Source organism: Amphiura filiformis, chromosome 3 (genome assembly GCF_039555335.1).
Source record: "Amphiura filiformis chromosome 3, Afil_fr2py, whole genome shotgun sequence".
In the NCBI taxonomy this organism is placed as follows: domain Eukaryota; kingdom Metazoa; phylum Echinodermata; class Ophiuroidea; order Amphilepidida; family Amphiuridae; genus Amphiura; species Amphiura filiformis.
Window position 1 is genome coordinate 77,296,937 of NC_092630.1, and position 26,398 is coordinate 77,323,334.

Sequence of the window (26,398 nt, forward strand, 5' to 3'; positions counted from 1 at the left end):
AAGCTAGATGATATAGATTAACATTTACCTAACAATATCTGAAGACGACAAGTGTATGTTAAACTAAATCTTATAATAATGCAATTAGATAATTAATTGGCTAACATTATACTATATATATGTGACATATCTTTTAAATTAGATCTGTAGAATAATTCATGCAGTAAATTGTGAAGCATTTCAATGCATTTTAACCAATTTAGTATAGTATTTGTCGTACTTCTAAATCCATCTATGCAATGGTATACTGGTGCTATATGTTCAATATTGAATAGCTAACACTATTCTCCCAACTGTTGTCTTGTAATTTTACTGTTTTTTTTCTTAAACTTGTTTATTTTCTTGTCAATGTTTAGAAACAGAATGTCTCTCTGTGCCTAAATTTAAATGTTAACTTTGAAGTATGCAACTGCAAGAGGTGTTGATTGTTAAAGATTTTATAATAAATTTATATTTTGTTTGCCTTATTGTTTTTAATCAATATAAATTGTACCTGGATTTATGCATTTGTATATTAATCCTAAAATTGACTACATTGCATGCAGTTTGACTAATATGACCAAAAATATTTTTAATCCAAATGTGTAATAGTTAATGCCCCAAAAGCCACTCATTGGAAAGTAAATTGTAACTTGACTGATTTTGATTTAAATTAATTAAAAAGGCACTTTCAGTGATATTTACAAGAGAGGTAAGTTTTTTTTCAGAATTACCATGATTACTTAAAAGTGATGCAAAAGGAAGTAAACAAATGTGTGTAGCTACAAGTGTCCGTACGCACATGACCAAACTGTGATATAAAATTGGATCGATTGAGCCCATATTTATTGGTCGAGCTGTGAGTTTTAAAATATTGGACAAGACGTAGTTGAGTCCCAATATTTTAAAACTCATAGCTCACATTGTAAAAACTTACATGGGGCGTAAAGCATCCAATTTTATCATTATTATGTCTTGGATCCAATATTTTCACACACTTGGATTCATCAAAACGTAATAATGACCTTTATTGGGTCTTGTAATTCAGTCTTACCATTTGCATGTATGTATCTATACTCTTTCTGCACATATTTAATTTCCAATGATTTAACACATCACTGATAGCGTCTTCAAATGCCAATGAATGATTATGTATAAATGTATGATAATTTCAGATGTAAAAGGTTAAGTTCTATTGAATAAACTATTATTATTATTATTATTATTACTATTTGTGTTTTCCCAGTAACTTTATTATTGCTGTTTAATTTAATACATGTCCAAGTCTGAATATGGGCAAACCTTTAACTACAACTAGAAATATGTGTCCGTAATTAAGGTGGCCCCTACACAAAGGTGTGCAAGTAACAAAGGTTTGTAAATACAAATAATATAAATATGCAAATAAAATGACACAAAACTATACATCACATCAGACCACCATATACTATCAGTATACCAAGTTTGATATAATATTGGATGGCTGAGCATGATACCATAACATATCGGATGAGTCATAAAAATATCGGACGAGCCAACGGCGAGTTCGATATTTGTATGACGAATCCGATATGTTATGGTATCATGCGAAATAAGCCATCCAATATTATCATTATTAGGTTTTCTTAACTCCTAATAACCCTGAAAACAAGTTGATTGGTTAATGCATTTAAGCTGCAAAGTGGATAAATGAAAATGTAGACAAAATATGCAAATAAGCTCATTAATATTCATAAATATGCAAATAACATGACATAAACTATACAGCACATCAGGTCACCATATCCTTCCATATTGAAGATAAACATTTTATTCACCAAAAAGGCCCAAATTTTTCAGGTGTTTGGGGAAAAATGTATATCTTCAATACGAAAGCTCCTCACAGCTACATACACTTTAAGTACACATCATTAGATTTATAAAGTCTACTTCGAGGACATAAATATCAAAAATGTAAAAAATCTCAATTTTTAACAAGTAGACCGCCTAACGTATCGTACGCTATTTTGTGCGGTTTGTATTGCAAGGAGATCACTGGCTTGTGCAACGTTATTTTGTGTGGTTTGCATAATTCATTGACCTACAATTTACTCATAGACTAATTTGCAGTCGTTTATAATTTTCTCCAGCCAGGGTCAACAGGAATGTTACTGTTTTTTTGTTGTTTTTTAAAGGAATTTTTATTCTATAATGATAACGACACAATGCCATAATATAAAGGATACTAAATTGATTGCAAAAATGATACCCCCTTGCCCCCCCCCCCCCCACTAATTTAACATTGCAATTTAACATTGCATGTATGGCCTATAACGTTGTGTGAGAGCATGGTTTTTGGCATTCAGGAAGACCAAAATGTACAGAATATGGTGTCATTGGTTGAGAGAGTAGATCCGTTTGGATCTAAATTATAAGGGGGGGGGGCATTGGGTGAGAATGACTTTTAATGGGGTCTTTGTGTGAGAGCCTAAAGAAGCCTCGAAAATTGAATTTCTAGTTCTAAATGACTTCAAATGGCTTTGTCATTTCAAAGTCTTTGGGTGATAGATCTAAAGGAAATATATGGGGCCTTTGGTTTACACAGCATGTACTGGTAATGGGGTCTTTTGGTGACAGCGATGGTGAAAAAGGGGGTCTTAACAGCCCTACACATACGCGTCACCTTCACAGTGGGAGTGCCCTCCCCCCCTCGGATTTCAGCATCTCACATCAAAGCTCCCATTGGGAGCCCCATTCCTTTTTTAAAGGAACTTTTATTGTATAATGATAACGACACAAAGGATACTAAATTGATTGAAAAAATGATACCCCTTGCCCCCCCCCCAATTTGACATTGCATGTATAACATTCTATGTTCATCAACTGTGACAATTTCTCATTGAAGGCAACCCAAATATCTAGATTTTTATCAATTTTAATGGCCATTTAATCTAATGATATTAGTTTTATGAGTGTAGATTAGTGGCTAGACATGGGATTGATGGCATCATATCCCACAATGCAAATTGATCTAAGTGCCCTTCTGAGTGTAGGTAGTGATTGCATTTGGCAAAATATCATTAAAACTCCCACTGCATGTGGGTAGGTGTATTATATATTACCATTTCCCCAACATATTTGCCTGGCCTAATTGATTGTATTTTATAGCTCTCATTTTATTTACTCACAGTATATTAGTCAAAGACATAACAAAAGGTGCTAATAACAGAGTGTGTACTCAATTGAAAAATCAGGAACAATTGTATACAGTGTTTCTAAATCAATGGTATAGTTTTACAGTTTCTCTCTACTAAAAGAAACTTGAACCATTAAAACCAATTAACAAACATAACGTCAAAAGAAAAACATAATCCGATATAATTTTTCTGTTGAACAAACTTTAACAAAAACGTCACACAATGATACCAACTCTATTACATTTATTCCTGTTTATAAATAATAGCGACTACAAACACAATTATTGAGAAATAATTTTTTACAATGAAGGAAGGACGGACTGATCTTCAGACGGAAGCGTTCTTATAATCTTTACTCTATTTCATAGCGTACGATAATAATTTGCCATAAAATTTTGTATTATATCACAAATTTCAAAAAATTCAAAATTATTTGATATCAGCAGGACATTCCTTGTATTTGGTGCCCGATGTGCTCCCAGGCCTCACAAAAAATCCTGTGCAAAGGTGGGTGACCGACCCCTTTTGTGAAAAAATTACAGATTCATGAAAAATGTCTTATTTTGTCATTAATACGTGGCTTTCGGTTGAACCACTAGCAGGCAAGTTTAGCACATTCATGACAATTTCAAAGGAATCAAAATCTAAATTTGATGATTTTTACGATCGTCCGGATGAGCAAATCACTGAAAGGGGCTTTAACAAGTGGGCCTAAACAGTTAATAAACTTAACAAACATAGCACACAAAATTCTTAGTTTTTTAATATATAAATTTTTATTTTACTATTGATACTGGTCAAACAAAATAGTCCCATTACACTAGGTATATTAATATAGCGCCTTACCAGCAGCATTTGAGCGATATCAAACAAAGATAATTAAGTACATCGTTATGAATACGGCAGACGGCCGAATCCGGATTCGGCTTTTGGTAAATTCATTTTACACATGCATTACATTTGAATTAGAGAACAAGGGATCAATGCTATATCTATAGAGGGCAATATATCGATTTTTTAGCGGTTGCTGTCGGTGACCGTACTGTGATGCACCGTCAACTAACCGTGTATGCCGCCCTCTTTTAATTACTTATTATGCTGTTATCATCTGGTCTCCGTTAACAAATTGATATGCTGCCCTCTATCATGTACAGCATTGATCCCTTGTTCTCTAATTCAAATGTAATGCATTCGTAAAATAAATTTACCAAAAGCCGAATCCGGATTCGGCCGTCTGCCGTATTCATAACGACATGTACCATCAAAGTTATGTGTCACAAAGATTGCAATGTGAGCTTGTCATCTTGAACCTTATTTTCCTCAGTATCTTCCTTCTTAATGTGTACATACACTTAATCAAAAAACATTGTTCTTGGTTGTTTTCTCCAAACACAAGCACATAATTATGGTACTGTAGCCTCACCTGAATTCAGTATTAATAACTGGAAACTGGTATTAATTGCTCTGAACAATTGAGCTGTAACATTTAACTAACCCTACACTATCTCTGGTCTTGTCTATAATTGCACTTATAGTACTTGTACAATATGACTTTGTATTGCGCAAGTTGTTGGAAGTTAACATTATGTGACATGATCTGGTCCATGTAAGCAAAAAGGGGCAAGTTTGAAATTGAGATCGAGGTAAAAATATGGATTTAAAAAAATGAAAATAGACATCACAAAACTTAAGAACTAATTATGCTAGACCTTTGGTGTTTTCAGTATATGATACTAATGATAGCCTCCTGTTTGTATAAGGTAATAACTATGTTTGTATAAGGTAATAACTATGGTAATTCAGTTTTCAAAAATGCCTCCTTTGGCCTCCATGGACCAGATCAGATGAATTTCAGTCGCCGACTATTTTACTCAACTTTCAGTCAAATTGGAGTAATTTGATGGATGGATTTTCACCTTGGAGGACCTATTTGGATGTATTTTAACATATCTCCCACATAAGTTTTCAAATTTATTTCCAGCTATTCCCAAAACATTTGCACATAACCCTTGGATGACCTTGACACTCCACTTGACCCTTCCCATACAAAGTATTTTGGCCACCCTTGGCAATGATCAACTACTTCTAGGGCAAAAATTCAGATTTTTAGTATTTGTGCACATTGGCCTCATTTGATCCCTTGACTACTTTTGAACACCCTTTTTGTCACTGTAAGTCTCCCACCCAATGATCATTGCTACCAAGTTTGAGTTCAATAGTGAATCAGTGGTACTTTAAGAATGGCATCTATTTTATGAAACTAACTATAATCAAAGACAAAATTAAAAAGACTAGTTTGCATCTGACGGCAGGGCAAAGGCGCGACATGATTGGTTGCTGACCTGCGCAGTACGGCATTTTCGGTCAAGTTGACAGGATACGCAAACTAGTCTTATGAATTCAGTCTTGAATTATAAATTAGCACATGTATAATACATACTTAAATAATACATACAGACAGAAATAATGACTTCATAAACTCTTTTTGAACAAGTTCAAGCGAGACAAAACATATAAAGAACATTAGGTTGTTCAGCAAAATGTCCATACAATCTTACAGCAGTGCATCAATTACCTCCTACTAACAGTTTACGCATTATATAAAAATGTATAAGAAAAGTACAAGTATCACAATATAATGGTACTTAGTTTTGACTCGCTTATTATTTAAAAAGAAGCTAAAGATTTCCTTGTCTTCTAAAGGTTATGAGCTGTTCAAATATACACCCACAATATGTATGGTACATAGCTCTTATTTACATGGAATGTAACATCTGTTTACAGGAAGACCTAGATTAGTTTTAATGTTTCATTTAAAACTTGATCAAGCCATTGCACAAATTGACAGTGTCTAAAACTAATTAGCTTCAGATTAAGCTAAAGAACAATGAGAAAAAAAATGAAAATTTTACAAAATAAAATGGTCAAACATTTAGTAGTTTTTCAAACTGATTCTGATTTCATCCACTTTAAAACATGGTAAATCAGTTTGCACCATTTCATACATCTGTATATACACCTGTACATTAACTGTACAAAACCTACCATGTTCTTTTCCTTTGATATATCTAAACTTGAGCACAAATATACAAAGAAATAAAAGGCTAACTATATCACAATTCATGCGGTAAGTGTAGTTATAAATAGTACTTTGCCTTTGAAAAAGCTAAGGACACTCATTTAACTTCAAATAAAAGTCAACAATATATACAGTAAGCCAAAAAATTAAGGTACCAGTTATGTTCACCTCCTGTATATCCTAAACAAAAGACAGATATGTCATAATTGGAACCAGCAGCCAATAGCTGCATCTTTTAGCTCCAATTTAAGACCTCATTTGTTGAAATTGTTCAAGAAATAAAGACACTGCGATCCCAAACCCAAGGAAGATACCAATTTAAAAGTTGCAGTTTGCTGCATTAAATGCCCTATTAATTTGTACACAAAGCGTTCGTGAACAAGAGAACTAGTGCTGCGCTTCCATTGATTAGCACGTTAAAACTAGCGTCATGCTTTCAGTGATTAGAACACAAAAGTGCAACTTTTGATTTTGTTTCTTCATTAGGTTTTTAGATCACCGTTTCTTTAATTCTCAAACAATTTCAACAAAGAAGGTCTTAAACCAGAGCTTAAGAGTACAGGTATTGACTGCTTGTTTTAATTTTGACATAATTATTTTTCTTTATTTAGGATATGCAGGGGTGAACATAACTGGTACCTTAATTCTTTGGCTTACTGTATTGCATTATAATATTCACTTCATATACAGTAAGCCAAAAAATTAAGGTACCAGTTATGTTCACCTCCTGTATATCCTAAACAAAGACAGGTATGTCATAATTGGAACCAGCAGCCAATAGCTGCATCTTTTAGCTCGAATTGAAGACCTCATTCGTTGAAATTGATTAGAACACAAAAGTGCAACTTTTGATTTCGTTTCTTCATTAGGTTTTTAGATCACTGTTTCTTTAATTCTCAACCAATTTCAACAAAGAAGGTCTTAAACCAGAGCTAAAGAGTACAGGTATTGACTGCTTGTTTTAATTTTGAAATAATTATTTGTCTTTATTTAGGTTATACAGGGGTGAACATAACTGGTACCTTAATTCTTTGGCTTACTGTATTGCATTATAATCTTCACTTCATATATAACTAAAGCCAGGTTCATTTTAGAAGTTGCATACACACTTATTTTGTGCAAGTCATACTCTTAACAAATGGGCACCATCAGTTTGTCATTAATTATGTTAATCAAACTGAAAAGTCTGGTTATAGACCATTACTGCATTATTTCACAATTGGATATTAACGGGAAAATTGTCAAAAAGGCTAAGTTAAGAGCTCAAAAAGAAGAAACACATGCTAAAAACATACTAAAATTCAGCAAAATTCATACTTAGCAAGGTATTTAAATGAATGTTATTTCGTAGCAGTCTACATGACAATTCAGCCTGAAACTATGTCATGTAATTTTGTATTTCAATGAGCATAATACTTTATTTTCTCTTAAAATCACCATTTTCAAAATTCAGATTAATGAACTTAAATACCGTAAAATTACGTCTACAAGCACTCCTACCGTCAGTTCTGCTTAAAACTGAGCTCCAAGACAGCTTTTAAAACATGTGAGATGCTTATTTTCCATGTGCTCCTTATTTCACAAAAACATTTGATCTGTGTACTTATTTTACTATACACCAAGACATGGTGTGACTGATATTAATTCCTATTCATCAAAATAATAATAGTAAAATAAAGTTTGTACATACACGTATGAGTTGATGATTATGATGATTATACACAATTACCGTATTTAAGTCAAATAAACGCCAGAAGCGTTACATTTTCCCAAGGGGCGGGGGCGTTTATTCAAGGTCAATTTTAGAATGATAATTCCCGTTAAAATCATTAGGTAAACTAAAAACACAAGCTAAAATGACGAACTATGAACTAGAAACACTGACTTCTGGCTCACTTCCGGGTTTCTGATCCAGATTTTCGCCAATTATTGACGCTATTATGGACCATGTGCGCAACTTGGTAAGCTTACTACACAAGATAGCATGGAAATATCGGCATTTTTGAAACATCTTGGTTGAAAAAAGTGGTGGGGGGGTTTATTTGAGGGGGGGGCGACTATTTGACGAAATACGGTAATTTTCTTTTATATTAAACATGGTTATATTATAAATCTATAGTTAAATACAATACGTACAATAAATCATTACAAAAAATACATGTTTTCCAGAATATGATTTCACCTGGTTTCTTTTAGAGAAAACCTTCATCCAAAGGTTCATTTTGACCAAATCTGGTGGGGTCAGTCAGGAAAACAATCCAGCGAAGTCCACTAGCAGTGCACCCAGCAAGTTCCCTAGGTACAAGACTTGCAGGAAATAGTCCACATAATATGATGTTGGAAGAAATTAATGGAAATAATCCTTGTTTACTTTCGTTATCATCATATGCTGCATGCCAGGACTTAGATCAAGGTAACCAATGTGTTGTGCAAGGACCTTTACCTTGATTTCCTCACCCAACCACATGTAATGGTGAGCTGTTAGGGGATAATTACAATCTTGGTGCTGAGATCAGCTGTGGTTCGGTTGCACCCTTGCTGAAGTATTTAGTATTCATTTTTATAGACCTTCATTTTGACTAAATTAGGTAGACAGCCAATTCATTTCTATAGCAGAAACAGCACTGGGGTCCAGAAGACAAAGGGACTTCAAATGACCCCTAGATGACAACTGATTTCATCTGTAAGTATACCGTAAAAACTTGATAGTTAGCATATATGTGCTTACTATAAAACGCCTTTGAAAACATGAAATTGTACTAAAGTCCGGCACCGAATGATCTTTGGGACCGTATTTGGTAAAAAAAAAACATTCTCTAGTTCAAACACTATTTTTGGCATGATATCAACTACCATGTATGTATACATGTTTTCAGATCTTACTTTCCCGAGACTTGTAACATAGCAAAGTGAGTTAGAAAATGATTTCAAGGTATTTGCTATTTCAAAAGTAAAATAATTCTTTACAACCTATAAAAAGTGGACAGTGTACAAAAAAACAATCACTGTGCGTCTTTCTGCTAATGGCAGACGACACAACAATAACAAAAATAATGCTGACGATTGATCAGACTTGGTGTGAAGATGTACTGAATCGCTACACATTTCAATAACCCACATCCATGTCCACATTTATAAAGGCAGAATAATAATTATTTGAATCTCACAAAAATTCTACCATTTAAAAACAAATAGAATTGGGATTAGTATATTCTGCAACCTCAAGAGAACCATATCAGTGGCAGATATCATTAGAGTGTTACAACACCCTTTTTAAATGGCATGCATCATAACGCTCATTCTACAAAATCCGGTGCCAATCCACTAAAAAAATTGAAAAAATAAAAGTTGTTCAAAAAGACCTGCTTTTTGTGTTTTTTAAAAGTAAATGTATCACTACTTTCAGATGTAAAACATTGCCAACACCACTTGCATATTTTTCTTTCAGGAAGTCATGATGTTTTTTAACACTAAAACTCAATGTAATGTGAGCTACGTTACCGACTATAAAATGGGCTGGTTTTACTCAATCCAAGGTCATAAAAAGCAAATTAAAGATCACTTGAGTGAAATGTAAAACAGATTTCACCATTTCATAGAAGTTTTGAAGATGCTTAAATGAGTGTGTAACGTAGCTCACAGTAACGTAGTTCACTGGTTTTTAATGTTTTTAATGTGATTTGCGAACGTTAGAACGTTATGTCGGTTAATTCTAATATAAATGGGGTTCGACCACTGGTAGCTTTCACATATTATTAGGAAGTACATGTAATACAAGTGCATACTATAGAATCCTGGTAACGTAGCTCACCAATCTTAACATGGTCGGTCGAAATTTCAATGTTTACAACATTTCTATGCCAAAAATGCTACAGCATCACGATTTTTACTGTGATTTTTATTTTTCTATGAGTGTTTCCTTTCAAAAACCGCAAATTACATTGATACCTCTGTTTTACTTCTTTCCAATAACGTGTGTTAAAAAGGGGTAACGTAGTTCACAGCGTTTTGGTGGAAAGTGCAATTTATTTTAGAATTACACAAAGACATTTTAATCACTAAAAAATAATGTTGATAAACAATATGATGGTGCGTTATCTAATTAAAAACAACAAATATGTAAAGAAATCGCATTTATTCAAAGAAAATATTCAGGGTTAGATGTGACACTTGAGCTGTGGAAACACATTTTTAGCGATTTTTGAGCCTTTGCAAGGGTTAATCAGGCTGAAGAAAGCATTTAAAGTATGGAAAACTATATATGTCCGTATAGATCTCGTTGAGTTCTACCAGAAAAACAACATATTTGATGCCCTAAATGCTCGAACAAAGTTTTTGTGGACCAAAGAATGGAAAAAAGGCTATTGGCACCGGATTTTGTAGAATGAGCGATAAGATGTCCACTTCACAGAAAAAGTTGGATGATATTCATTGTAATGTAAGTGATAAGGGGCTGTGTAATAATTATGTGTAAGGGGTGAATTCTCAAAATGGTCTGCCAAAATATTGCTTGGCCCCTTTTTTGCATACCATAAAATCTTTCCCCTCCCCTTTTCCCCTGAAATGCTTTTATGCTATTTGATGTGACATTGCCTAGATATATACAAAACGCTGACAATGTAATGCTATTTATGCTATAAGATAACATAAATAATATGTCTACTATTATAAAAGTACATTTCAGTATTGTCTCTTACAGTACATAATAAACAAAACCAAAACTTGCACAGCAAGGCCAATGTTGCAAGAGCAGGGTGATATATTCAGGGATGTTAATCAGGTGGGTGGTCCAATTTTATCACATGGTGTTTTCTACCTTACAAGGAGGACCATCAACTGAACATTCTCATTGCATGTTATGAAACAATTTGCCTCAGCAGCTTGGATATTAGAAGTCAACATGTGTATTGCAATGGCCCATAGAGTAGTGCATGCTTTTGGAATGGTTCATGTGGCTTCCTCGAGACAATAGTGTTTGTGTATGATACACACATGATAAAAGGTGGTGTAACTGTAGAGTAAAGTCATTTCACGCTGCATCGCATGCTACAGATGCACCGCCTTCGATCACATGTCTGTCACACACATACGCTACGTCTCTAGGAGGCCCAATGGACTATACTACTTTTTATTCATACCAGCTAAACTAAACATATATTTTGCACCTAACATTTTACAGAATGTGTAGGAGGGCATGAGAATGCAATTGGATCACCTTAGGCAGTATTTGGCCTACTAAGCACCCTTGGGCAGCATTTGGCCTACTAAGCACATCTGGGCAGCTGAGTATGTCATAAGGGGACACTAATTATTATGGCTTTGTAATGAAAGTCATAATGGACATTATACATGTAAAGACAATAAAATACAGGACTCTAGAAAAAACATAACAACCAAGATGGTTTCCCGTTAGTTGCTACATAATATTACGCAAAACAAGCACTAAAAGGAGGCAGGTGCTTCAGCAGGTAGAAAAGTAGGGAAGGGGTGCTGAGTAAGTCAAATGCATTAATACATTCTTGAACAAGTTCATCAGGACTGTTCATTAGACAATTATTTGTACAATTTTATCAAACTATAAAAACAATTTACACTTACTTGCAGACATTTCGATAACTAGCCGTTATCTTTTTGGATGCTACTGTTGATGTGATGATGGAGATGGATGGAAAATTATCTGGCAACATTGCTGCTAAGTGAAAACAGCTGTACAGCAAGCATCACACATCAAAAGATAGCTGATACATGTAGTTATCAAAATGTCTGCATTTAAGTGGAAATTATTTTGATTAGTTTGATGAAAGTTCTACAAATAACATGTTCACAATTTTTCCCCCAAAGCAAATTATTGTCTGTACCAGACGATCTCATAGTCACCCAATAATACTCCTCTACATTATTTGTCATAGCCATGTATATACAGATTGGCACAAACACATAGTAATATTAATACAAACGCTTGATAATAGATTAAAACACGAAACTTGGGGTCCAAGTCACCTTGCCTGTACCAGTATATCTGTAGGACAAAAGAGAGAAACAAACCATAAAATGAAATAATGATAAGATTAATGAAAGTCAATTTTATGTGTCCCACAACATTTTTGTCAAACCATAATGAGGAAACTATTTCATTATTCATTACTTTGAAGCAATTCATTATTGTAAAAATAACAACCATTTCATCAACACCTAGCGCACTATATACCCTCGGATATCAATACTGAATTAAAACACAACCCTGATCAACTTAATATAATTATATATAACATATCCACTACCCTCATGCCATTGGTCCCTTAATCACTTTTATGCCCACCTAATCCATAATGATGAAGCTCGACTTATCAGACAAAAGGGGTGCCTAATAAGTTGATACTATCATGTAGTGATAGCCACATTTCATGAAAACATGAGCGCATTTTCGTAAAATGGCCCTTCATGCTTAAAACTTTAGCCATACAATACAAACGCACATGTTAAGACATAGAAGCCATTGATAGTGCAGGGATGCAAAATTTGGGAAAATTCAAGTGGCATACATTTGCTCGTAACATTGCCAATTGTTGACCTACAGACATGATTGACCCCTCATTTTTAAAGTTTTTTTTCAGTGAAAATAATTTCAGCTGATGATTCAATTTTAAAATTGGATGAACATGCTTAGCAATGTTTTATGAAAGAGACACAAGATATTATGACCAAATTGACCTGCATATATTAAATTGTTGATCGTTTGGATTCACTTATATGAAACATTTAATATAGAAAATCTGTGATAATCCCTTCAATTGTGCTCAAAGTTATACCACTCAAATAAAAGGGGACTTCGTTAAACTGAGGTGTATGTTGTCATTGAAATCGTATTATACTTACCAGTAATATATTGCCTATGCATATTAACACTATAACACAAGCAAAGTAAATGTTCAGTCCTTCAAGGGTTTCTCCTCCAAAGACAAAGGCACTAACTAAAGTTACCTGCAGAAAAAAAACACCAAAACAGACAAATATTAGGACAAAATATGAGCCATGACTTTCTATGTGAGTGAGTTGATTGGCTCATGGTGTATTGATTGCATCTCCTACCTTCAGGGTTGTTGATTTATTGATCAGCACCAGTAAGCGGCAGCAACTAGCACTTTGGCCTTCAAGCTTTACCAACCTGCATTCAAGCTTTACCAACTTGAACTCAAGCTGACCTACCCAGCAAACACAAAACGTTTTACAAATGTTTTAATGTCAGGTTATATAAAAGGGTATAAAACGTAAAATAACATTCAGAAAACATTTAAAACATTTGCACAATCTGCACTCAATCTGACCAACCAGCACTCATTTAAGACCTGCACATGCTGAACAACCTGCACCTCAAGCTGACCAAACTCCACTAAGCTGACCAAACTGCAATAAGCTGACCAACCTGCAAGCTCAATTTGACCAACCTGCACTCCAGCTGATCAACCTGCAGTCCTGCACTGAAGCTGACAAACATGCGCTCAATTTGATCAACATGCTCTCATGTTAACCAAGCTGCACTGAAGCTGGCCAACCTGCATTCAAGCTAACCTATTCAAACTCAAGCTGCATTCAAGCTGCCCAACCTGCACTCAAGCTGACCAACCAGCATTCAAGCTGGCCAACCTGCATTCAAGCTAACCTACTCACACTCAACCTGACCAACCTGCATTCAAGCTGACCAAACTGCACTCAAGCTGACCAACCAGCATTCAAGCTGGCCAACCTGCATTCAAGCTAACCTACTCACACTCAACCTGCACTCAAGCTGACCAACCTGCATTCAAGCTGACAACCTGCATTCAAGCTGGCCAACCTGCATTCAAGCAACCTACTCACACTCAACCTGACCAACCTGCACTCAAGCTGACCAACCTGCACAAGCTGACCAAGCTCAAGACCAACCAGCATTCAAGCTGGCCAACCTGCATTCAAGCTAACCTACTCACACTCAACCTGACCAACCTGCATTCAAGCTGACCAAACTGCACTCAAGCTGACCAACCAGCATTCAAGCTGGCCAACCTGCATTCAAGCTAACCTACTCACACTCAACCTGACCAACCTGCATTCAAGCTGACCAAACTGCACTCAAGCTGACCAACCAGCATTCAAGCTGGCCAACCTGCATTCAAGCTAACCTACTCACACTCAACCTGACCAACCTGCACTCAAGCTGACCAAACTGCACTCAAGCTGACCAAACTGCACTCAAGCTGACCAACTAGTATTCAAGCTGGCCAACCTGCATTCAAGCTAACCTACTCACACTCAACCTGCACTCAAGCTGACCAACCTGCACTCAATTTGACCAACCTGCACTCAATTTGATCAACCTGCACTCAAGCTGACAAACCTGCACTCAGGCTGATTTTAGCTGACAAACCTGCACTCAATTTGATTAACCTGCACTCAAGCTGACCAATCTGCACTCAAGCTGACCAACCTGCACTCACGCTGACAAACCTGCACTCAAGCTGACCAACCTGCACTCAATTTGATCAATCTGCACTCAAGCTGACCAACTAGCACTCAAGCTGACCAACTAGCACTCAAGCTGACAAACATGCACTCAAGCTGACCAACCTGCATTCAAGCTGGCCAACCTGCATTCAAGCTGGCCAACCTGCATTCAAGCTGTCCAACCTGCATTCAAGCTGACAACCTGCATTCAAGCTGACCAACCTGCATTCAAGCTGACCAACCTCCATTCAAGTTGACAACCTGCATTCAAGCTGACCAACCTGCATTCAAGCTGACAACCTGCATTCAAGCTGACCAACCTGCATTCAAGCTGACAACCTGCATTCAAGCTGACCAACGTGCATTCAAGCTGACCAACCTGCATTCAAGCTGGCCAACCTGCATTCAAGCTGACCAACCTGCATACAAGCTGGCCAACCTGCATTCAAGCTGACCAACCTGCATTCAAGCTCGCCAACCTGCATTCAAGCTGACCAACCTGCATTCAAGCTGACCAACCTGCATTCAAGCTGGCCAACCTGCATTCAAGCTGACCAACCTGCATTCAAGCTGACCAACCTGCATACAAGCTGGCCAACCTGCATTCAAGCTGACCAACCTGCATACAAGCTGGCCAACCTGCATTCAAGCTGACCAACCTGCATTCAAGCTGGCCAACCTGCATTCAAGCTGACCAACCTGCATTCAAGCTGACAACCTGCATTCAAGCGGCCAACCTGCATTCAAGCTGACCAACATGCGTTCAAGCTGACCAACCTGCATTCAAGCTGGCCAACCTGCATTCAAGCTGACCAACCTGCATTCAAGCTGACCAACCTGCATACAAGCTGGCCAACCTGCATTCAAGCTGGCCAACCTGCATTCAAGCTGGCCAACCTGCATTCAAGTTGGCCAACCTGCATTCAAGCTAGCCAAGCTGCATTCAAGCTGACCAACCAGCATTAACAGTGCTTAACCATCCCAAAGGATGTGATCAACACATTTCAAAAAGATAAAATAGACAGAACTGAAAACCAGAAAACAACCTGGCAAAATTACTTCCAAGTCCCAATGAACACTCCCCATGTTGTGTCTTGTGTACACTCTATTTTGTACTATTTGCATATTTTGCTTCTTGAATGTTGTTTATGTACTTACTATTACAGTAATGGAAGTAATCACACCAACCACAAGATTCACAACACGATCCTGTAAAAAGAACAAATTGATATCCGTAAGTACACATACATGTGTATATATTATTATCTTAAAACGGTAAGACTTTTAAGCTTGCAAAAGCTGTATCTGGTACATGGTCTTAATTTTCATCCTTTTGCACCGATGAATCCAATGCTTTTAGTGCACCAAAATTCAAATTAAATTTGTTTGCACACATTTGTTGGCGTTAACATTTTAACAACATATCCAATGCAACTTAACTACGTTGGACATTCGCGCATTCCTGACTGTATCCCGCCAATTAACTTCAGCTGTCTTGAGCCATGAGACTTTTTGAGTTGGAATGAGTGAAATAATGTTTTTAAATCAAGAAAATATTAAAAAGTTGTGTATTTTATCAGTTTCAAGTGAAAGAATACATCTTAGTGTTCATAAATATTAAGAAATCTCAAATTTGGGTGTTGACGAATGTATCTTCCCTTATTCTACCATTAAAAAGGTCTTTTAACTACTTTTCTGGTTTGTCAAAATCTGCACTCCTTGTTTTAAAACAAAAATTTGAAATCTGGTCACAGGGGATAGGCCTTCCTTAGGATTGGTAACATGCTTTTACCTCCCCAAGTAGGAGTTGGGGAGCAAATGCTTCTTGTTCAGATGTTTTGTTAAAATGTATTATTTTCTAATAATTTAATTAGACTTACCCCTCCCCAAGTAGGAGTTGAGGAGCAATGCTGCTTGTTTTGTTTATTTTCTAATTATGTTAGTTTTTTCTACAAGGAGGATTGTCCCATTAAATTTTCCAAATGGAGCATTTTAAGGATGGTACACCAAAAAGCCAGCATTCTGAAGAATATAATATTATACTCTGCTTAGCTGATAAAAGGTATCGCTACTCAGTAACACAATTACATGTTCAACTTACCCTTGTTTGCTGCTCCCCAAACAAGGGTGTCTGTACATCTTCTCCTTCATAATATGATGTCATTGTCATGATTTAACCATAACTACATGGACATAATAATTGATCACTTCTTTTTATATTAGTTCAGTTGATACTGATGCATCCATTTTCTCCTAGGAATCACAGAATGTATCATTGTAAACACAGTATTAATATTTTCCACGATCTACTCATGATTGGAGTCTATCAAATGTTGTGAGATTTTCTTCATTCCTAGACAAATCTCCCATCAATTCCCAGCTATCACCTGTTGGAAATAACAAAAATATGAAGCAACTTTAAGTAATGGCAAACTGACATTTTGCTAACTGATAATTCAAATTGCCAGTAATCAGTATAAACATTATGCACCATATAGCTAATAGTTTAGTATAATAACATGATTTAGAAATACACTGTACTACAAATAGCAAGGTGCATGATCGGAAGGTCATCTCTAGATATAATACTGGTAGTCTGTGAATGTCTGTCTGTCCATGCACACCCTTATTCTTGGAACTGACAGGTCATATGGCCCTCAAACTTAGTGGGTAGGTGTGACTTGGTCTAAGCCAGAGCAAGTTTGCATTTGTTTGTTGATTACTACCTCCGGGACCCCATCCTTGGGTCTTCTCTCTTACCTCATAGGTTGCCATGGCCAATCTCTCTAAACACTACTGACTAAGTAACTAACATATGGCGGGATGTAACTAAACGAACGACCACCAAAGCGAGACAAAAAATGTCATGGTCAACCGCCAAAAATTGTTGCAGGTTCATGAAATTTGGCAAGAATGACCACCAAAGTGAGACAAAATGTGAAGGTTATATTGGGGTCATTCGGGGTCAAATCCCCATAGATTGTCGCAGGTTCACGAAATTTGTTGGGAAAGCCCATCGATGCGAGACAACAAATGTCAAGGTCATTTTGGGGTCATTCGGCATCATCCAGGGTCAAATACCCATATATTGTTGCAGGTTCATGACATTTGGTGGGAACGACGAGTCGACCACCGAAGCTTGGTCCCTCATGCAAACAAAACTGTATTAGTTTCCATCAAAGATCTGTACACTTCAGAGTAATTATGACTGAAACACATACGTACGTACAAGTACACTTTTAGTGAGTACGTCAGCAATGGGGGTGTTTTTGTGACCTGTTATACGAAGCGAGAATGGGATTGGAATTAAATTAAGGGGGTACTACACCCTTTATTGGTAAATTATGCTTTACAAATCCACTTGATTACTCACGTTTTTAGATGTTTCATCTTCCTACGGAAGACTTCATCAGTAATGTGATGAACCAGCAACACTCCTACTCTCATTTCCAGAGGGTGTAGTTCTTTGCAATAGCTGGTCATATACATGATTGAGTGAGTATGTCCCTTCATCGCGATTTGATAACGTTGGCCCCCGTTTTCTGATCCACATTGCTTCTCTAATCCATCTGGTTTGCTTACATGAGTCTTTGTCGATTACTTTGGCTCCGTCCCAATCAATAACATGGTTTTGTTGCGAAACATGATCTGTGATGGCGGACTTGTTAATTTCATCGACCGACTCCTTTCGAACAGCGCGTGTGAATTTCCTCTCTGTTAACTTTTCAGATTCTTTTAAATGTTCTTTCAGTCTTACCCGAAAGGTCTGCGGTTTCCCCAATGTACGACTTCTTGCAACTTTTGCATGGTATTTCATAAACACAATCGCAAGTTTTGGTGGCTTCTATTTTGTCTTTGGGGTGTACAAGGTTTTGTTTCAGCGTATTGTGTGGTCTCATCGCTGTCTGGATGTTATGCTTTTTAAACACACGTTGCAGTCTTTCGGACACGCCTTGGACATAGGGTATCACTACCATGCCCTTACTTCTTTCTGTGTTCTTGTCCTTTGCTTTCTTCTTCGCTTTGGTCTTATCACTGATCTGTTGTTTCACTTTTTCAATCGTCCAGTTAGGATATCCACATTGATTTAGCGCATGCTTGATGTGTTCCTCCTCCTGTTGTTTATCCTCCTCTTCCGTTACAATCGCGTCTTTCCGATCAAGCAATGTTCTGACTACACCCAATTTTTGGTGTAAGGGATGTTGCGAAGCAAAGTTTAAATACTGGTCGGTGTGCGTTTTCTTTCTGTACATTGTTGTCTTTACCGAACCATCTTCTTTCCGATTGATCAGCGTATCGAGGAAAGGTATTTTTCCTTCTGCTTCTTCCTCGTGCGTGAACTTAATGTTGTTATCAACCGCGATGAAGGGACATACTCACTCAATCATGTATATGACCAGCTATTGCAAAGAACTACACCCTCTGGAGATGAGAGTAGGAGTGTTGCTGGTTCATCACATTACTGATGAAGTCTTCCGTAGGAAGATGAAACGTCTAAAAACGTGAGTAATCAAGTGGATTTGTAAAGCATAATTTACCAATAATTGATATCTACAATCCTGATGAACTTATTCAAGGGGTACTACACCCCTCGATAAATTTGTGTCTATTTTTGTATTTTTCTCAAAACTAAACACACACTGGTAAAAAAGTTATGTATATTATAGGGGCAAGGAATCCAATTACTACACTGGAATTTCAGTGTCCCACGACAAGCGGTTTGTTATTTATGATAAGAAATAAGGTACCGCTAGGATGTACCTCATTTCCTGTCATATATACTGAACCGCTTGTCTTGAGTCACTGAAATTTCAGTGTAGTAATTGGATTCCTTGCCCCAATAATATACATAACGTTTGTTACCAGTGTGTTATTATTTTTTGAGAAAAATGCAAAATTAGTCACAAATTTACCACAGGGGTGTAGTACCCCCTTAAGGTTTTATACTTCTATCAGAGATACTTCTAATTCAAGTGTTCAAAATCCATATGCCTCGATAAGTTAGAAGATCTAGGTCCTCAAAGTCTGTGAAATGTACGTCTGCAATTACGGAACTGCCCTTTTAGAATTTAACAAAGATTTTATTAAAACTGATTTTTCTCTCCTTTACAGCAGTTCTAGGAGTCACCTTTTTGTACCACCGACATGCAGCTGTCAATCATCATGGGTTCCTTGAAAACCAGTACACCATGTTCATATGGGCCATGAGTTAGTTTGTTTACATTGCAGTAATTCCCTCAGAATAGTCAATACAGATTCCAAACAGATAAAACCTACCTCAAATCAAATCAGTTTTAGTTGCTCTTTTATAACTCCAAATTGACATGACATTGAATTTTATTTGCTCAATTTCAAAACATGGATTTGTTACTGGTATTGCAAAATAACATGGAAATCACACAGGTCATATCTGGTCATTTGCAGTAGGCCACTTGAGGTAATCAATATGGTACTTGAGTTGAATGGTGTGACTCAGTGACTTTCTGCTCATTGTAAGACTGATAGTAGGTATCACAGGCAAACCTTAGTTAACACATTTGCTAGTCAGCCAAATTCGCCTAGACCGGGGCCCAAACACAATACAAATTTACATAGAAATATAAAACTTTTTAAAGAAAAGGTAGGTCAAGGAAACCTACATAAATATGTTGTCTATACTTCACTTGACCCAAATATATGATTTTTTATGGTACCGTAATGAGACACTCGCACATGGAATTTTAGAGGGATTTTGATAGCAGTTCCACATAGAAAAGCTGCTATCATCATGAAACTATGATCTAGAATTTTTTAGAAACACCACCAAAATGCTGTTTTGTTCTATTAAGCTTAATCTTTTTGAAGAAAGTCAATCGTTGACAAGATGTAACTTTGCTATGGATAATGCTATGACAAAAAGGTTTTCAGTTTTGGCTTTCTTTACTCAAGGGCTTTAATTTGATATATAAAATGATGCAGTTTGATGGCAAATTTGAATTCACCTTTCATACCTACTGATAGTGTTGTAAACTTGATTGCATCATTGTGCATTGTAACATTAAAATTGCCAACTGATATCCTTTGTATTTGAGTTGTCAGTTGATGGTATTAGAACTGTCATTGACGAAAACATTAACAAAAATGTCAACAAAACATGCTACTGCAGAACTCTACGCCTGTGTGTGTGTCTGAGGGCCGACGACCGGGCCGATGACACACATTCGAATTTCGATGTGATGGGTAGGCCTATAATTCTATATCACTTGCACTGACGTGACATGACCTGGGACTGAGGCAAGGCAGCCGGCAGATAGTAGGTATGCCAGGTGAATTCAAATTTGCCATCAAACTGCATCATTTTATGTATCAAAGTAAAGCCCTTGAGTAAAGAAAGCCAAAACTGAAAACCTTTTTTTCATAGCACTTTCCGTAGCAAAGTTACATCTGGTCAAAGACTGACTTTCATCAAAAAGATTCAGCTAGCAAAATTCCCAAAAAAAGCATTTCGGTGGTGTTTCTAGATCTTAGTCTCATGTTGATAGCAGCTTTTTTAATGGAACTGCTATCAAAATCCCTCTAAAATTCCATGTGCGAGTGACTTATCACCATAAAAAATCATATATTTGGGTTAAGTGAAGTATAGACAACATATTTATGTAGGTTTCCTTCTACTTAGGCCAGTTCTTTTATATTTCTATGTAAATTATGTATTGTGTTCTTAAGCGAATTTGGCTGACTAGCAAATGTGTTAATTAAGGTTTGCCTGGGATACCTACAGATAGGCCAGGGGCCATTTAGTGTAGCAAATATGAGCCTTGGGACCCCGGTCTGGGGCCTCAATCTGAAGGGTCAGAAGAAGAAGGAGAAGCAAAAGCGGGAGGAAAAGATGATGGAGAAGGCTCCCGGATCGAGAAGGCTGCATCAGTGCATGGCTGCCGAATTTTGCAGCTATCATTTAGTCCAAATTTGGGAGAATCGACCTTTATAACACAAAATCAGTGTATTTATTCATTATATTGATTACACGAATATAACCTTACATGTTCTCTCTTCTTGGAAGCTTGCGCCAGTCAAAATGTCTGTAAACAGCAGTAAGCAGTGAAATCATCAAGTTTTTCTTACTCGGTACTGATGCGTTTCGTGAATTGGTCACTTGATCATTTTGTGTTTCTAGAACGATATATATTTTCCTACAAAAAATAATCATAAAATTCATTACATTCAGAAAAACAAGATTCAACGCAGATTATTTAACTTCTTTGTCTTGTAAATTAAGTTTTGCTATTAATTGGTAACAATATATTCTGCTTTAGTGAATGCATCACAGTTTTACTTCACAAATCTGTTACCTACATTTTGAACAGTTTACTTATTGTAAAACACAAAATAAACCGGTTAAATCTAGGAAAGAGCTAGAGAAGTGTATAAATGCTCTAACATACGTATACTCCCTTCATGTTCCACAAATTGAACATTCCTATTTATATGGAGACATTTAAAAAAATCCCGTTAAAAAGTCGTGGCAACACAAGGATGAAATGGATTCGTCATATTTTTTTATAAATAATAAAAATATTATTATCTCTCAAAATTAGGGACCGTTCACAAACACTTGTAAGGGGGGGGCCTGATGCAAACAAATTTCATCGCGAAAATTTTTCGGGGCCCCCTTTACAGACCTCAAAAATTTCAGGGGCCCCTTTTTGACATGAAAATTATGGGTCAACCCCATATATAAGCATATAAACTCAATTTTCCAGGAAAATTTGTGGTCATTTTTTTCAGGCCCCCCCCCTTAGGAGGGTCCAAAATTTTCAGGGCCCCCCTTTTGCATCAGCCCCCCCCCCCTTACAAGTGTTTGTGAAGGGTCCCTTAGGCACTTTTTCTTAAATTCTGATTAAAGCGGGATTCCAGTTGCTACTTTTTAATAATATGCATGCCTATGCTGAAAATGAGGTCAAATAATGGTGCTAAATAATGTGATCCCCCAGTGGCATAGATTTATTTTTGGAATGGGGGGGGGGGGAGATGGCCATGGGGTTGGAATTGGAAACAATTTCTTGAACTATAGTGAATCCAATATATGGTACAAATGCGTGCGTACGCGCGCGGAAATTGATGAAAACTGATGAAATATGGTACAAAAATAAACTTTGCACTTTGCTCCGTATAATATGCACAATAATTATTGCATGCCAAAAATTGCTTGCCCGGCGCAGCCTGCCAACCACTGCCCCCCCCACCCTCCTCCCTTCTTGGTCTGCCAAAAAATCTTTGCCCCTCCCAATATGCCGTGCCAAATTTTTAGGATCCCAATTTACAAACTTTAAATGGTCTAGCGCAGCGAGCATAGGAAATTTGCATATTTTTATAAATATGCAGAACTCTGTTAAAAGCATTTCCGTACTGAGACTTTTTAGTGTTTTATTAAAACAGGCGTCCCATGTTGCCAAAAATCGCCCCCCCCCTTCTCGGCTTGCCAAAAATTTCTTTCTCCCCGGCCCCTCCTTCGGCTCGCCAAACATTTCATGCCTCCCCACCCCAATAACACTCCCACCCGGGCTCATACCCGTAATTATTGCACATCCATGATTAAATAGGAAAATACTAAATAAAATCGTCGCTTTTACGGTCAAATTTGTACAGTGTAGGCCTTGTCCAGGGTAATTTCAAGCGCTAGCGTAATTATTGCTGATAAAAGTGCCCCTCTGACAAAGGAAAAGAAAAGGGACAAGGAGTCCTTTTCCCACCAAACTTCACCCCGATCATGAGCCAAAATAGTCTTAAATAGGGGGCCTAACAATTTTTTTGCGCGATATCACAAGCGCTACACGTGTACAATGTCCAAATAAAGCCCTTTTTGGAAGCCTGAAGGACTTTATATGTAGGCCTTAGGCAACCCGCTATACTAGTAATAGTATATCCCACCGATAATAAGAGATCAAAATGATGCACCCGGGTTTATTTCATCTTTGCCCCTTTCCCGCCTGACCAAGAAAGCTGGCTACACCCGGCCCAGACAGTAGGCCTATAGCACTTTTCCCCCACTGCATGCCATGACCCACTGCACGGTGCAAGCCCCTCAACTGAACTCAACCCCATTGCATCCACCCTAAAACCGGGCCTAAAACAGCTTAAACCGTGAACCCCAATAGAAAATTTAAACTTTTAACTCCCTTAAACCTCCCTATAATGGAAAATCATCATGCAGTTATTGTTAACTACATGTATGCACACAACACAGGGGCACTCACATAGGTAATTGACCCGTACTAGTAGCGCTGTGCTGTGGGTATAGGAGATGAACTAGTTAGCGTCATATATCAAAAAGTATAAAAGCTCTGATTTTAGTACTTGCTCTATGTTTCAATTACTTATTCTTGTCAAAATATCTGAATTTTAATTCCGGTACAAGCTTTAATAACGGGGGAGCATGCATTTGTATGAGAAAGGAAATCTAATCCAAACTCCCGTGTTAATCCAATGCACATTTTGCTTCACCGGGCCGCCCTGGAAGAGGAGTACCGCCAAACCGTAATAGGTACAAATTTAGTACTTTCTGTCAATCAAGTATGGTTTATTTTCTACATGTCAATCTTTAAATTATTAGCATAGTCCTTATAACAACGGTGGAGCGCCTGATGAGTAAATGATAGCAAACCAGTGAAAAATCCCCAAAACTCGACCGTAGCGGACAATTCGATCGCTCATTGGATTAATATTATCACGTGGTAAGACATGATGCAGTCATGTCTACAGTAGAATTCATCTCGACCTTTGCAGGACTTAAACCCCATTAAAAGCTATTAAACCAAGATAACACTCATTGAAACAGCTCAACTGATTAAATCGGATCTTGTCTGGTTGTGCACATGTGTCTGTTTTACATGTGCGATATCGCAATAAAGCTGGTATTATAGCTTCAGTTGGGTAACCGATTATAAAAGAAACGCAAGGAAAAAATGGCATGTGGACCTTTGTTCACGAAATGAGACAATGGCCTGCTTTTTGTTAACCAGCATTCTTGAAAATGAGCAACATAATGATTGTTGACTTAACACGGTTTGGAAATAATTTCTTCATATTTTTGGTGTTATCTGTCGTTTACATATCCTTCCTAAAACACAAAAGTGCGACCCTCTCCAAACACCTAAATTAGCTAAAAATTTAGGACATGTTACAAAACTATATTTTCTAGAATTTCATAGAATAGTTTAAATGTAGCTTGTACCGTTTTTTTGTGGCATCCTTCAGAACGGAGCGGTCCGTTACCAATATAGCTCAATATTTTTGGTCAAATCTCCATTCAATTAACACGGGGAGTTGGCTAGCTATGAGCTAGCTAGGCTTTGCCCTCACTCATATTCTACGAAAGTGCGACCCCTTCTGAACATCACCTAGCTGTAATTTTAGGTCATGTTAGAGAAATATATTTGCTAGAAGTTTGGAGAATAGTTTAAATATTGGCCGGTTATTTTTCACACAGTGATGTTAACTAGGCAAATGCAATATACTTCTAACATACACTATTTGTAAAGGTCGCGCGTCAATGGTGAGAGCACTGTGTATTGTGTATAGGAAAACGGACAGTAACTGCAGTATGAAATGTGCATTGGACAATCGATTATTATAATGGTTTAGTATTGCATATTTCGGTTTAAATCTTCACTAAGCGGGTTTATGGCTGAAAAGGTCACGGTGAAAGTTTGCCGTGGACAAAACTGCACTAGGCCTATGTTGAAATGTATAGAGCCAACATTCGGGCTTATAATATCGGGACCGACTGCAACGAGGTCTTTCATTTGCCCCGCCTTTTCTAGATGAGCACGGGGATAGCGAATGCGGCGGGATTTGAACCCGGGACTTCTCGCACCAAATACACCTTGACCAGTGTGCTCCGTTGCTCCCAAAATGATGCAAAATTAACACAGTAGGCCTATTACTTCTACTTTTCTGTTGTCAATGGTTAATGGTTACCGTGACCGCTCCTACCCGGGGGGGCTGAAGAAAAGGTAAATTTTACCGCCCCTCAGTCAACAACCCGAAAAGGTTGGGTGGTTTGAAAAAGTGATGAGCAAAAAAAAAAAAAAAAAAACAAGAAAAAAAAACCCAAAGAATTAGGCTTATAATAGGCTCTAGCGACCTAAACATGCTAAAAGACTTACCGGTATTATAGTTCCCTTGGTTTTATATGCAAGCTTTCTTTTCAATATCGTGCAGGTTTTCAATTTTGAATTGAACAAAACCTAATTAAATGTTTTGCAAGAAACAGGTTGTTTAAAAAGAACGAGAAGGATTTTACAGACCAAAATATGAAGCTCATTGACAGTTAACCACTAGTGTGCATTGTGTTGAATGATCTTTCTTTCAAACTTGGAACATAATGCAGTCATGTCTACAGTAGAATTCACCACGACCTTTGCAGGACTTAAACCCCATTAAAAGCTATTAAACCAAGATAACACTCATTGAAAACAGCTCAACTATGTTAAATCAGATCTTGGTTAAATCCCGCTACACATGTTTCTGTTTTACCTGTGCGGCATTGCAATGAGCTGGTACTAATAGTTTCAGTTGGGTAACCGGTTATAAAGCAAACGCATACTCTGTGGGCCTTTGTTTACGAAATGAGACAATAGTGTGCATATTGTTAACCAGCATTCTTGAAAATGAGAAACATAATGGTTGTAGACTTAACACGGTT

At 37.1% G+C, this 26,398-nt stretch overlaps 1 protein-coding gene and 1 long non-coding RNA gene across 2 annotated transcripts; both read right to left on the reverse strand.

Moving 5' to 3' along the window:
* Positions 1–5,388: 5,388 nt before the first annotated feature.
* LOC140149169 (transmembrane protein 243-like) lies at positions 5,389–21,857 on the reverse strand. The gene is made up of 5 exons (XM_072171366.1): positions 21,735–21,857; positions 16,817–17,102; positions 15,874–15,924; positions 13,111–13,215; positions 5,389–12,253 (listed from the first exon to the last, which is right to left on the reverse strand). The coding sequence occupies exons 2-5, from the start codon at positions 16,883–16,885 to the stop codon at positions 12,131–12,133; spliced, it is 348 nt and encodes a 115-aa protein (XP_072027467.1). The 5' UTR covers positions 16,886–17,102; positions 21,735–21,857; the 3' UTR covers positions 5,389–12,130.
* On the reverse strand, positions 5,389–24,487 carry LOC140149170 (uncharacterized). Its single transcript, XR_011858558.1, has 2 exons — positions 24,433–24,487; positions 5,389–11,046 (listed from the first exon to the last, which is right to left on the reverse strand). It is a non-coding gene; the product is annotated as an uncharacterized lncRNA (long non-coding RNA).
* Between the last annotated feature and the right edge of the window lie 1,911 nt (positions 24,488–26,398).

Coding starts and splice junctions, on each gene's coding strand:
- LOC140149169 (XM_072171366.1), bottom strand. CDS start 16,885: ATGACAATGACATCATATTATGAAGGAGAAGATGTACAGACACCCTTG. Junction 15,925..16,816: donor TTGGGGAGCAGCAAACAAGG/GTAAGTTGAACA, acceptor TTCTTTTTACAG/GATCGTGTTGTGAATCTTGT. Junction 12,254..13,110: donor GCATAGGCAATATATTACTG/GTAAGTATAATA, acceptor TTTGTCCTACAG/ATATACTGGTACAGGCAAGG.